Raw genomic sequence first — 15,530 nt, 5'->3', positions numbered from 1 at the left:
TAGATCAACTCTTATGATGCTACCATTTTCAATGAAGACTGAAGTATTTGATTTACAAACCTGTCTAACCCACCAACATTAGCATAGAGTTAATATAAAACTGAGGCCAAATATGTTGCACAATAAGGAAAAACACTCAGAAATTCTAAGCCGTTTCTTTTCAGCAATAATTCCTTGCAATACAGTTGCTAAAATCCTGACTGCAGTAATTGGTGGAAGTAAGCTTTACTGAGTGCTTTAAGCTGATGTCCAGTGCTTTATATTTATTTATTTTGAAAAGTAACTAGAAAAGGTATTATGGCTTTTAATATTCCCCACTGCAGATCAAACGTGGTAAGTTTGTAAGTAAAAAGGAAGGTGTATTTCCTAAAACATCAATCTGGAAGTTCAAACCAGACTTTTCTTTTTATGCTGAGGTACCAGTAATACTTATTCAGAAGGCCAGGTTATACATTTGACAATGCATGTGTAAATACTTTGAACTGTGTAAATACTTAGAGCAAAGCAGACATAAGAGTGGAACTGGGCTCACTCCTTCCTTTTCTGTCATAAAGGTAAACACCCACAAGTCCAAGCACACATGCAAAGAACAGATTCTGTAAGTAAAGTAACAGTATTTCTAAACAGTCATTTTAGTTCCCCATTGTATCTTCTTTCTTCTCTCTGGTTCTCATCTTGCATTTTTTATACTATTTCCACAGAGTTACCAAGTTAGCAGTTTATTTCAGACACCTTGACATGGCTCTAATTCCATGACTAACATATCTATCAGCTGTTGAATACCACCAGGACAATGGTTTATTATAAAGCTGTTCTATCTAGCAATGCATGTATCAATCAGTTAGTAGAACTGGCAAACAGTGGAGAAATTTAAGGGTAATGTAATGTCAAGTAAGGAATCTTTAAAATTACCAGTAAATGAAAATCCACCAAAGTACAAAAATACTTGGATGGACTCCCGTTTAGCAATTCCTTGGTTCTTTTTAATAGAGTATGCCTACTGTTTTGTGCCCAATTAATTGCAAAAAGTTAATTAAACATGAGCTACTTATGCTTAATCAAACATGTTCTCCACACAGACTAAATCTTATAAGCAAATTCTGCTATTTGAGTATGCTTGAACAATATGCTACATCAAGTCCTCAAGGCTGTATTTCCTCGGACAACTACAATTTTTCCTGCTTGGAAATTACACTCAGGACAAAAACAGGAGCTTTGAGTGCTTTGAATATTTGTCCATAATATCCAGATGTCTGGCACCTCACTGAAGCAGTAGCTTCAACTGTTCTACTGAAAATCCTTGACAGATCCATTGTTTATGTGCAGATCATTTTTACAGTCATATTCATATCTAGAGTGCTTCAGATAGTCTCCATATGCACAGCAAATGCATGCAAGGATATAGCACAAAGCCTCTAAATAAAAGCTTTTAGCCCTTCATATTGGTCCATGCTGTAAGTAATGTATTTTATATGTGTTTGTGCCATAAATCCAAATTCTGAGTATCACAAGGACAAGCAAATATGTGACACTTAAAAAAAGAAAGTGATAGTGAACGTATGCACCAGCTAGTTTTCTGTTACCATAATTAGTTGTTTATTAAAATCATACCTGTACCCAGAAAATTCCTGGGCTGGAGACAATGTCATCTCTGCTTTGAAAACCATTATATCATATACTTGTATGTCTATTTCTACTTACAAAGCTGATGAACTATGAGTTCTATGAGCTACCATCTGGGAAACTCTTTCACTCTCTTGCTGAAGAGAGTACAGAATACAAATGCGTATTACAATATCTCTTAAATTAATGCCTTTATTTGCAGCAAATTTTTGACAAATAGATTTTACATTTGAAAGAGAATGAGCACACAAATTGCTGTACCTAAAAATGAACTTTAAGATGCATGCATTTAAAAGTACTATTAAAAATCAAAATAACTTAAGCACAAATACCTGACAATATACACACTATTTTTTTAAAAAAGAGATAAAGGGGCAAGTTTCCTGAAAGCAACAACTTACAAAACTATCTAATGAAAGTATTCATTTACTTTCAGAAAACAAATACCGATAGACTCTTGTGGATAAACACTTCAATTGTAATAAACCAGCTAATCAACGTATTTACTGTGCTGGCTCACCGAATGCATACATGCACTAATAACACCACGAAAGTTTTCCAAAATACTGTATGATGGACCATTGTGATTAGTATTTTCTTGCTTTAAGAGGCACAAACGCTAATTTATTAAATCCCAGAATAAGAGAACAAATTACATTAAATACCATTGAACACTGTCTTGTAAGCAATGTTGAGAGCATTTTTCTTGGCCTTGAATCATCTGCGAAGGTCACTTGAATTCATAAATATGTGCTCCAAAATTAATTAATTAGAAACACAAGTTAGTGAAACTTAGAAGTTTCACTTTGTTTTGACTTATTCTTCATCCAAGTATTTTCTGCCCCCTCTTTCCCTCTTTGAGATTCCACACACTTTACGTTAAGGACAATTCTGCCTAGGAAAGGGTGTTTCACAAATAAGTTCCTCACAAGTGCTTAACTGTCAGTGCCAGCCTCCCTACCCCTAAAAATCAGCAACAGATAGGTTTTTCAGCTTCAGTGCACAGAGAGGCCACAAGAAATAAAGTGCTGTAAATATCACACGAAATTTGGTATTGTAAAGCATTTAGAATATTTTAAAAATCAGCATTATATATATAACCAATTAGCTATTTTTTTTTAAGGAAATAAGAAGAATGTAAAATAATAACTAGCTTCTGGACATTTGCTTTTGCTTTTCTTTCCTTAAAAACCATACTTTTCTTCTTCTTCCCTTCTTTCCAGCATTTAGAAGACTACAGAAGTCTTCTTAGTAGTTTCCATCTTACCTGTAAACATTTTCTTATAACATATGTACCTGACAGAACAGAAAAATACTGGGACGAAATGACTGTCTGCCTTGCTGAAAAAAATAATGTAATGGACGCCAAAATTTCTCTCTGAATTAATGTCTACAGAAACTCTGATACTACAAAACGGAGAAGTGACTGGAAACATTATGAGATAGATATTGAGAGGATATCAGCAACATATTAAATGTTTGGAAAAAGAGCCAGCTGATGAGGGACTGAACACAATGCACAATTTCAACCTCTTCTGAAATCTTTGTGAACAATCTTATCACCCAACATAGTGGGGCAGTTCCCTAGCATCTGAAAAGATATCTAGCTTGGTGGTTCTGCTCTCTCTTTTCTTCCACAGACCCACTGGACTGGTTGTTAACACCTGCTGGATCTTCAGTAATGTGCTGCACTTACTGGTTTCCTTACAGCTCTCAGAAGCAAGAATTGCAATTGCTCTTGCAGCTTCTTGGATGCAAAATGATTAAAACCAAAATGTTTTGATTTTGCTAAATCACAAGGCTCTCACTACTTTGTTATAGTTAGGATATTGTTATTTGAGGATATTATGGGTAAACACAAAGAAACTCTGCCTAATCAGCTATGGCTGCATACAGGTAGAAATTAGTTTAATATAATCTGTAAACAGATTGTGTAGCACTAAAATCTAAGATTTGTTAAAAATAAATAAAATGTCACTGTATTATTGTGTTGTAAACGCAAAACCAGTTTAACAATAAAAACAAGATGAAAATGTTAATGTGAAAATATTAATTAAATCAGAAAAAAAAAAGATACTTAATATCACATGATTAAAACCAAAATTATCAAATACCACTTGTCAGGAAAAAATTACCTTACAGGAGAATGCTCAATTTTGTATCAATGATGTAGGTAAATGCCAATTTTTCTACATAAATTTCCAGCCTGAGGTACTGTCCTGTCTTCCAGGTCACAGTCACAGAATAAGTCCAGATATAAAAGTGTCTACTTGTAAAGTACTCAGCAACTGTCTTCTAGACCAGAATGCCAGGAAACTCACCTCATTTGTTATGTAAACTGTCTCCAAAAACCGATATATATTTCGCCCTCTAAAACTGCTGTGTCAACCTAAAGGGTTGTTTCGTTTCTTTGTGGTTTTTTTTTCTACTGGATTTTATATCAACTGTATGTTGAATGTTGAATTTCAGCTCTGTAGGAAACTTAATTCACTACAGGAATTTTTAAGCTACATTTGATACACTGACCATGCAACCATATAAAATTGTTTGGAATTTCATGCTGATTTTATAGAAATTACATTTGTTTTCAATTTTGTATGCTCGTTTTCAGGGTTTTTTTTCTCTTTCTGACTTTAATCTGATTTCTTTCCTAGTTACTTTGTGGTATATTCAAGTCTTAAACCTCTTCTGAACTTTGATGTGGATGCTTTATCTAAAGTAACTGAAAAACAGAGTTTACATTTTCATTTTTAAACTGAGCATATTTAAGATCTTGTTGAAGTTTGTCCTTCTGAACATCTCATCAGCAGCATCTTATCAATTGAAGCATATTTTAAAAGTAATTTTGGTATTAGAGTATTAAAAGAGTATTCAAATAAAACCATCGACAGATAAGAATTTTCTCTTTCCCATCCTAGCTTGGTAACTTTTTCCTTTTCATGAATAGAGATTGAAAGGATTAGAACTTTTTACTTCAAAAGGAAGCACATAAGAATGGACTGGCTAATATAAGACAAGCAATGGTACACTATTAGATAGAGGAGAAGAGGTTTTCCTTAGTAGAATTTCTGACTGTAGATTTAGTTCTTTGTCATTTCTTTGAAGTATCTGCTGTTACATAAACTAACACTTAGAAAATGGCACAGATAAATCTCACATGTCTACCTGTTCAGCATTTTGCTGTATTTCTGTGTGGATTTTCTTCTGCAAAGATTTTAGCTTACTATACCTCTTCTGCCTCACTGAAGGAACTACCTTAGGGGTAAAATCCTGGCTCTATTGAGTTTGCTGAAATCTCACCATTCACTTTAATGAGGACTGAACTTTCGTCTTTATGTATAAAACGGCCTATAAACATAACACTATTCCCATTTTTCTACGGCTACAGAGATTTGCCTCCTTACAATGAATCAGCTAACAAGAATTACCATGAACACTGAAGCTCAGCTACACTTGGGCTGACAGTAGAGGAGCAATGAAACTAACACATTTTAATTCAGTTCCTATGTTAAATGCAGTCAGAAATGGTATACTAGAAAAGACAGCCTTTAACTTTGGTGAGTTCTGCTTAACTCAGGTTATCATCATTAAAAAGCTAATCTTTGGCGTATATTACTGTTTTGTTGTTGATTTTAGCACCATTAGAAGCAAAGCTCTTCCTACCTTTACAGAAAAAAAAAGAGATTTTTGGGTTACTTTCCAGTACACCAAATGTTGTTCCTGGCTAGTCTTATTAAAGACATTGCAATGATGCAGAATGTCAAAACAAAAGAGAAGAGAACAAAGAAGATTTTTTTTTTTTTAAAAAAAAAAAAAACCAAACCAACCCAAACCAACTAAAAGAATCACATTCACAGACTTGGCTGAATGTAAGAGTTACAATTTTTTAACAAACTATATACACCAAGAGCATAAGGACAACCATATCAGCTCAGATCCAAATTTAATTTAGCCTAACATCCTGTTGGCAGTAGCAGATGATTACAGAAAGTATAGAAGAAAAAGAAAATACCTGCTGTTGGCCAAAATTCCGGTGGAATAATTTTATTACCTCTTGACACCTACTAACGGATTAGGTTCCTATCTGCAACAACACATCCTAGTGTTACCATTAGGTAATTTCTCTTACAGTGATCTGTTGTTAATTAAAATGCACTGCTTTTTATGCACAATGGGATTTTAACTAATAAGATGAAAAACCATGCAATGATCTGAATACAATAAATCTATTGCACATAGTGCCCTTGTAAATTACAAGTAGAATATAACTTTGATAGATAACATTTTATTTTGCCATTCAGATTTGCTATACAGGAGGCTTATAAAATATTTTTACATCCGCAATTTCTATCCTATATCAAATTCTATATCGATAGTGTAAACTTTGCACATGAAAGACATTTATGTCTCAACTGAGAATAAAGTAGAAAAACAAGTACCTCAAACCAAAATAAAGTAAGTCCTACAAGTTAGTACGAACGTCAGCATCTACTTCACAAAAAAAACCTAGCTAAAAAATAATGTAAAAATTCTAATAATAATATTGCCTTGGACAAAAGCTTTTGGGACTTCCTTTTTAAAAGCAGTAGTATTTCTTACTACTGTAACTTCAGCCAACATCAGCTTACTCAAGGAAATCTCAATTCCTAATAGCATGACTTGTTTTAAAAAGTCATTTTGAATCTTTCATTTTTTCAATTCTGTATAAATAGAAAACTAAAACATAGATTTAAAAAAAAAACCCTCTCCTTCAGCTAATGGCCAGCACAGGCAAAAGAACAAATGGATATAAGCTGTTGCTGAAAAAATGCAGATTGCAAATTACTACAGAGTCTCTAGCCATTAAAATAAATCAAACTCTGGAACAGCTTTCGGTGGAAACACTGGGGGCAAAGAAATAACAACTCCAATTTAGTATTGGCAAAGTTCATGAAAAGAGAATTATCTGATGCAATTCCCAGGCTAGCAGAGCACTGGACTTGATGACCCAGAGATCCCTTCCACTGTTATGTTCTTTGTTTGGCTAGATGCAGATGTTCATCTGTTTTTCAGCCTCACTGTGGTTTTTCTAAAGTGAAATTTAAATGAAAGTTAATACAATTTTTGTAAGTTTCAGTTAGAAATTAGCCTTTGTAAGAATTGTTGCTAGGCTGGCAGAAAAGTGGAACTTGTCAAAGACTTCTAAAAGCTTTACTTAAAGTTGGCTTAGCATTCTAGGGAAGTACAGAGGTATAAGTGTTCAGAGATGAACGCCCAGCAGAGCACACACCATGAGAAGATTGATCTACTGGTAGGGAAAATAGGAAGAAATAAAGTAAACAATACAGGCTAGGACTGATACATCAATAATGTCACGGAAGAAAGCAAAACAGAATAGTAAAGCAAGCAAAGGACATCAGGATATTAAAAAAGTATAGGGAAAGAGAAATATCATAGATATTTCATGCCTTTCTAAAAAAAAAAAAAAAGCCTAAAAAAAAAAACCAAACCCAACAAACCAACAATTAATGAAAAAGAGAAAAAAAAAGAAAAAAAAAAAAGGAAATGCTTTGTTTCAGATGACAGCCACCTCTCAGGTGACAATCTGACACAAGCCTCTCTCTCCGCCTCCCTCACTTCTCTCCCCCGTGCTCAGCTATTGCAGTTTGCCTAGAGCTGGCTGGCTTTGAAAGACTCTTTTGGAGAACGAGTCACAGTACAGATGCTACTGCACACAGTTCTGTAGGTGACTCAATAGTGAAGAAAATGGCTCAAATTCAGAAGTATTACACTAAACTATAGCTTAAAACAACAATAATAATTTTTAAGCTTGAAAACAACCTGGTGTTCCTTAATAACTTGCACCCTCCTCCTGTCTTTGTTCAGGTGTTTTTTTTTCAATTAACATAAGAATATTTTTTATGTTGCACGTAACAACTTTATCATAGTGACTAAGAAATCCATTTCAGATACACATCAGTGAGATGAAAGGAAAGGAATTTATAGAAAACAACTCTAAATATTTTCTGGTTTTGAATAAATAAATTTTCAGAGCAGCTTTTAATGATTTTCAAGTACACGTATCTTTACAGCTCCAATCAGTCATAAAAGCATACAAAGGTCAAGCAAATACTTTATCTTATTTAAGACACTGTGGTCTGTTTTCTATCACTCACAAGTTCTAAGGTTTACACTCTTTCAAGGAGATGATACTGCTACACAAGTCTTCAAAATAAAGGCTTTACACAAATTCTGTGAACTTTGATGGCTATGTATATAATTCTTCCAAATAAAACCCTGAGCTTGATAAATTCTAAGAAACACTGATTCTTTGAAAACAGGAAAATTACTTCTCCTAACATCACAACTTCAGTATATACTTAAAAATTATCACCATACAATTTTAAGTGGCTATGTGCAGATATGATCACATGCAGACAATTTTTAAAGTCTAGCCCTTTCTTCACACAAATAAAGACATAATTTTTCTGTTTTCTAAGAATGATTGCTGCAGATTTTCAACAAACACAGAAGTACTACAGAATATTAGTTTAACTAAGCCTTCTAAGTTGACTGGAGAATGAACAACCATTTTACAGCCCTTCCTGTGTGCCTTTGCAGGTATTCTAGAAATCCGAACAGTGGCAGTTGGAATAGTGGCAATCAAAGGAGTGGAAAGTGAATACTTTCTGGCAATGAACAAGTCAGGAAGACTCTATGGAAAGGTATGGACAAACTTCTCTTGTGTTTACAATCATCACGTACAACCTTAAAGATAAGTATTTTTAGCTGTAGCATCTGTATAGTTTGTATAAAATAGATTCCTAGCAAATTAAAGTGTATCCTGTACTTACCCCACATGTGATTACAGCATACGTACTTTTTTTAAAATGTGCAATACTAAGGGGGAATATACAAAGCTAAAATATTCAATACTATTTCAGAAGTGAAATTTATTTATTAAAAATATTAGTAATATGTGGGGTTTATAATGCATATTCTTAGCCCAGCTTCCCCAATATAAGTATTTAAAGAAACACTTGTACTTATTTTACTCTATTTTATTATTTACTCTCAACAGAAAGTATGCAATGAGGACTGCAACTTCATAGAACTGATTGAGGAAAACCATTATAATACGTATGCTTCTGCCAAATGGACACACAAAGGAAAGGAGATGTTTGTTACATTAAACCACAAAGGGGTCCCCATGAAAGGTAAAAAAACAAAGAAAGAACATAGAGCATCCCACTTTCTTCCTCTGGCAATATCCTAATCAGAAATGATCTATAAAGAACTAGTTCCAGCAGGAAGATTATTTCTAAGATGACTATTTGACAAGATATCAAGAGAGGCTGGAATACTACTGAGAAACTGAACAAGCTGGACTTGCGCATTTATGTTTATTTTTAAGAGACTACATGAAAAAGATTTGAAAATATACACAAAACCAGATTTACTAACTAAAAGTTGTAAAAAATTCTAAAGAGTTGTACAATCATTATCTTAGTCATTGTAACTGGGTAGTTTCTTAAATTAATTTACCCTGAAGAATAAGTCATGACTTGATTATCTGATAATATTTTATTTAAAAAAAAACCTATCTGCTTCTTAAATATGGCTGCTATAATAATAATAATAAGCAGATGATAATGTTGTGTAAAATATGTCAGACTTTAAGGCTGCTGGAATGAGTTGTCAGATTATCAAGTCAATAGAAAATGTGGAGGCTGAGCAGTATTTTAAATACTTCCCCCAAGAAACTGATATGCTATACATAAACTATATGATCAGAAAAAAATATATAATCTTGTAAATGTTTATTGTTGTATTCAGATAAAAGACTTAGTTTGGAAAAATTAAGTTTACTCTACTACAAAATGTTTCTATCTATTAATGAAACAAATACCTAATGCTGCTCTAAAAGATGTTTCAAATAGTGTATGTAAAATAAGAATAGGAATAAATAATCTACTTCATCTCACTTTTCACAAATTAACATTTTATATAACGATGAAGCAAAAATTCAGACATATTAAGGTTTTTTATGTAACATATCCTATCTTTTGTATAATTCCTGTTAGGGCATACAGCTTTCAATATTGTTTTTCCATCCTTATACATGCTTTTTCTGTTGTTACAGCATTAAACTTTATTTTAAGTTGTATTTGAACTTTATTGTTCTAAGTTATTTAAATGTTATTTATAAAAAAAAATACTTATTAAGCTACATCTGTTTCATATGCTTTTAATTCTAAAGGAATAACAAAACAGTCTGGCTGAAATGCATGAATTTTCTTCTGTGACCAGACACAAAGACTAGTACACAACCCTCTTGCCAACATACATTGGATGGCAGACAAAAATGACAGCCTGCAGCAAATCGCACAATGGACATCTCAAAAGAAACAATGCAAAAATGTAAAAAATCTTTGCCACATACTCTTGCTAATTGAATTTAATATCATGCTCAGAGTTACACCAGGTAAAAGAAGGTTACAGTTCAGCAGGTACTGGAACTAATCCTCAGGTGGTAGAACCTATACTCACCAATACAGAAATACGTAAGAGTCTATATGACTAGTTTGAAACTTCAGCCAAAACCAATGTGACCTGATGAAGAAAATATATCTTAATTTTCTAGCTGTTGGAGTGTTCAACTAAGCCCTACACAACTAATGCACTACATAATTTCACTCAGTTCAGTTTGCCTACACGTTTTCTCAGTATTGTGATAATTGTGCTTAGATAAAGATTACAAAAAAATTAGCTAAAACAGCTGCTAGATGACTGAGATGGAATCAAGATAACATGCTCTTAAATGCTCTACTTGTCATTACAAGTGTCTAAAGTCAACCATTTTTTCCTATGTGAGACACTTTCTTTATAGCAGCACTCACAGAAAATGCAACAATTCTTTTTAACAAATATTTCTTTTTAAAAAAAAAATATTTGTTTAACAAATACCATAATACGGAAATCATGTATGATTTTTGACTTGCTAATATCCAACATGAAACTGTAGATACAAATGGGTCTATGCAGAAAAAATTGTCAATACAGCCATATCAGTAAACCTTCACTGTGCTTTTGCTAGTTTATCTATTACTTGTTCACTGAACACAACAGACTGTACTATCAAAGAAACTTCTTTGCTGATAATTGTCTGCACTACTTTCTGTGAATATATAAACACTGAAACAAAGGCCACATTCATGATCAACATCAGCATACTAGCAAAAGTTTCTAGATCTAAACTAGGTTAGTTTGAAATAAAAATTAAAAGAACAAAATCTCATTAAGATTGTGCTTAAAAGCTTGACTGAAGCTTGAAATAAAATGTGAAAACGCACATTAATATATGAATACATATGCCAAAAAAAAAAGCTGAAAATTAAATCCAAATACAGACAAGCTTTTCTAAAGATCTTTGGATTATGTAATTCAAGACTACAGGAATACAGTGAAACAATTCCTGAACCCCAGGGGTAATCAGCCCTTACGCTTTATCTAATGGATATCTCGCTTTATCTCACTATCAGGTAAGCCAAGGCTGCTTTATGTTTTACAGCCATCATATCTGAAACGCATCCTATGAATGAATGGTTCACAAAAAGACACCTGAGTGCAAATGATACAATCCTTCAGTAGCACAGTCATATGGCGTTATGGGTTGTAATACCTTCCTCATGTTGACTTAGCAGAGGAGGGGCTGTATTTGGGAAAAATCAGTATTTTGCCTTTCTTTTGTGCTTTCTTTCATTTCTTCTGGCATTTTAATAGTTAGACTTAAAGGTTAGAACATATCCTGCGTTGTTCTATTACAGTACATAATGGAAAACCTGAGCAGAAAAGCAAGATCAGATAAACCCAGTTGAACAATTTTCAGTGTATCTTTAACTTAGAAAATCTCTTTTGAAATAAAATATATTTCTTGTCCGTTGTTTCAAAAAAATTACAGTTTAGTTCAAAAAGAGAGTAAGACTCTGAAAATTTATAGTGATATCTACAGTAGCAAACTATTAAAAGGTAAAGATAAAAAAAGAGAAACTATTAGATTTTAACAGGTATTATTCAAATAGATGTCAGAAATCCTCACAAAAGCCTTATATATCAATTACATCACAATTCAATCTTAATATCAATCATGCAATATACCATGTGGGAGGAAAACAGGTTCGTAGGAAAAGAAACAGACATACCTGTCTGGATATGGCTCTTTACTAACCTTTATAGTACTAAATGTTCAAGAAAATCCAAAGTGGGCTATAAGAGCCACTCTCAGTTGAAATGTCTTTGGTTTTCCCTCAGATGCACTTGCTTTCATTTAATTTCTTTTTCTTTGTTTACCACAGATACTACAGAGTGTAAACAGATGGTTTAGAACTCAAATATAAGCTCCTGTGGTTTAAATAGCCTTTCTATTTAGCCACCTTCAACAGCCATTCACATTTCCCAGAAACTACTCCATTACACAGGCACTTTAAATTTAATTAATAAGGTTCTATTTGCTTACTTATCTTTTGTTTTAGTGCTGATAAATACCCTGTCACACAGAAATGAGCTAATCTCACCTGCGGAATCTCACAGAAGACCGCAGAATCTCCATTCTTGGAGGTTTTCAAGACCTGACTGGACAAAGCCCTAAGCAAATTGGTCTAAAATCAATGTGGGCCCTAATTTGAGCAGGAGATTGGACAAGACACCCGCAACACCCTTCCAACCCAAATGATTCCATATGAAAGTTATTTTTCTCAGAACAGCCATTCAGAGTGCAATTCAACCTCTTTGAACAACTACACAAAATACATTTTCCATGTTAGGGGCATAATTACACATTTGCCTCATAGCTTATCTATAATAACTTGTATGTCATTAAAGGTATGCAAAATGGTGTAAATACATTTCATAACACAATAAAAAATTACAATCGGACAATTTCCATGTCATTTAAAAGACATGATGTGGTACAATACAGTCTTTTAGTTCTGTTGCAAGTATTTTAAAATACCACTGTACATAGCATGTGTAATAATCAGATTACTAAATGATTAATCAGTTGAGTAATTATCAAAATACACTTGTCTGTGTTTTAAAGTACTTTTTGAAGAAAAGATGTATCGTCTTTTTGAATGAGCTGAAGCAAAATGTAAGTTAACATTAAATCAATAAAGTCATAAGAGAACAATAGTATTTGACTGCACTCAACAACCAGTATCTGAGTAGTTTAAACATGTCATAAGCCTATGCAATCTAACTCCTCAATACTAACTTTTTAAAAAACATAATAATTTCAGGACATTTAACATACGTAGAAAACAAAAGCGACAAGTTAGATTATTTTCCCCAAATTAGGGAAACAGTCATCATCAGAGTTGATATCCATACTTAGAAGCAATACTGTACTTTTTAAAAAGTAACATTTAATAATGTAAAAAAAAAAAAGAAATTCAACTGTTTACATTATTGGATGAGTTTTAAATGGTAACAGTTATTTAAATCACATTTACTTGAAACACGGGAGAAGGTGAACTTAGCAGAAAAAAAAAAAAGCTAATTTCTCTGTGCTGTTAGCATAATTTTGAAGATTAGGACAGTCTTTAAAGCAGAAACTCAGATGGGAAAATAGTCAAGGAGTTGCATATCGGGTACCTAAAAGGTGGCTATTGGTACCTAGTGAGAACTTGAAGGTGTCAGGTTAAGTAGGCTGCCAAAGTTCAGTGGATTTCAACTGGAAGCAGATATCGTGTTCTCAGCTACATTAGGAAAGCTAGGTATCTGCCTTACCTAGTGCCCAGACAGCTTTGTGAAACTCATTGCAAGTTCATTTTACATATACTGACAGCTTTCACATCTTTGAGGAGTTAGGCTGGTCAAATTTAAGGGCTCAGTCCTCTGCAGACCAAGCTCTTTCTAGAGCTAATCGAGCGTGTGAAATTAGGAAGCACTTGTCTCACTTGGATATCCAGAGTTTTGTAAGGCTAAAACAAATAAATCTTTTTCTGTCTTTGCAAAATAAATACTCAAATCAGCTCAGTCTACAGACAGTCTTCATTGGTTTGCAGCTGTTTTCTGACCATGGACTGACATATCTATGGTGTGATGTTAACTGAACAACTTATGCAAATCCTTATGTAATGTCTTATTTACATATTTCTGGTTTCACACAGCAGCAAAGGCACTACTTCTAGTCTATATCCCTCCTTCTGAAGGGAAGAACCTAAACTGAAGATGTTTCATTGTCCCACCTTTATTTAAAAGAATCCCTGTCTCACTTTATTCACAGAATCACAGAATGGTTGAGGCTGGCAGGCACCTCTGTAGGTCATCTGGTTCAGCTCTGCTGCTCAAACATGGCCACCTGGAGCCAACTGCCCAAGACCATGCCCAGACTTTTTTTTTTTAATATCTCCAAGGAGACAGATGCCACAACCTCTCTCCACAACCTGTGCCAGCGCTCAGTCACCCTCACAGTAAAAATGTATTTCCTCATGTTCAGATGGAATGTCCTGTCTTCCAGTTGGTGCCTATTGCCGCTTGTCCTGTCACTGGGCACCACTGGAAAGAGCCTGGGTCAGTTCTCTTTGCACCCTCCTTTCAGGTATTTATATACATTGATAAGACCCATCCTCCAAGCCTTCTCTTCTCCAGGCTAAATAGTCCCAGCTCTCTCAGCCTTTCCTCACAGGAGAGATGCACCAGCCCCTTAATCATCTTTGTGGACCTTCATTGGGCTCCCTCCAGTATGTCCATGCCTTTCTTGTACCAAGAAGACCAGAACTGAACACAGTATTCCAAGTGTGGCATCACCAGTGCCAAATAAAGGGGAAGAATTACCTCCCTATTCTTCCAAATAATTCAGTAATATCTTTATTACCACTAGAAATGTTTCTATAATATAACGTTACGTGGTATAATTTTAATCAGAATTCAGGACCAACTCTCTTTACAACTACAACGGGCCATCTGAGCATAAACACCATTTACTGTTACCTTGGACAGCACCGGTTTTGATGGACAAGAATCAAGTCATTGGCTAGTGAGTGCTGAGTTTTCGTGGTTCATCTACTGCCGTTTGAAACCTGGTTCTGCTACTGATTTCTTACCTAACTTTAAGCAAACTACTTGCAATGTCCTACTCGATAAGTAAGAAAAAGAATTTAGAGTCTGGTACATGTTGCCAAAACATTAAACATACACCCACATTAGCTTTAAATTATCAGACTAATCACAACCGGGCACAGGTCAGCAGAGCAGATGTGGCTGTTTCTACCCACACTTACAGTTATCTCTGTTCAAGCTAGCTAACAAGGTTAGCTTGTTTATATCTGTATGACTTGCTGTGATATCATCACACAGTACAGGAACACTGGATGAGACCTTTAGAGGAAAGGGAACATTTGGAAACCATGGACACTCAATTCTTGTGTAAGACACATGTTAATATGACAGCTAACTTGCCTATACACCCTATTCCTATTGATTTCACCAAAATTGAGGCATCAAAGTGGATCTGGACAAGCAAGTAACTTCTCAGTGATCATAAAAATAAACAAGTTATTATTGAACAAAACTGTGAGTGTCCTGCAAGCCTAAAGCAATAACATAGATCACAGAATAGGACATTAACAGGAAAAGCTAAAATATTAAGGCTTCTCCCTTTTATTGTCATAGGAAAAAACAAGTCATAGTATCTTGGAGAGAAATATGAAGATAACAATAATTTCAGTGACTTCAGAAATTACTGTCATTAAAATAGATTCACTTCGGTCAGAAGTCTTATTAATTGCAGTTGAGTGATTTACTGAACCTGCTTCACAAATATCACTGCCTACTCTGTTTCATATTCTTGTTTTCATGTATTAGTAAAGTACTAGGATGACCAAGATCCAAAAGGAAATACAATTATACCAGAACAAAACAATTGG

The 15,530-nt window shown here is 34.1% G+C and overlaps 1 protein-coding gene across 1 annotated transcript in view; it reads left to right on the top strand.

The window, feature by feature from the left end:
• Window positions 1–9,775, top strand: part of FGF7 (fibroblast growth factor 7) — a 28,502-nt gene extending 18,727 nt beyond the window's left edge. The window contains exons 3-4 of the mRNA XM_010122283.2: window positions 8,224–8,327; window positions 8,684–9,775. Of these exons, the coding sequence (XP_010120585.1) occupies window positions 8,224–8,327; window positions 8,684–8,878 (299 nt within the window). The 3' untranslated portion in view covers window positions 8,879–9,775. The remainder of the gene's footprint in view (window positions 1–8,223; window positions 8,328–8,683) is intronic.
• Window positions 9,776–15,530: the final 5,755 nt, after the last annotated feature.

This window comes from Chlamydotis macqueenii, chromosome 12 (assembly GCF_036417535.1).
Source record: "Chlamydotis macqueenii isolate bChlMac1 chromosome 12, bChlMac1.mat, whole genome shotgun sequence".
Taxonomy (NCBI): Eukaryota; Metazoa; Chordata; class Aves; order Otidiformes; family Otididae; genus Chlamydotis; species Chlamydotis macqueenii.
Note: the sequence above shows the minus strand (reverse complement) of the source record. Positions and strands in the feature narration are given on the sequence as shown.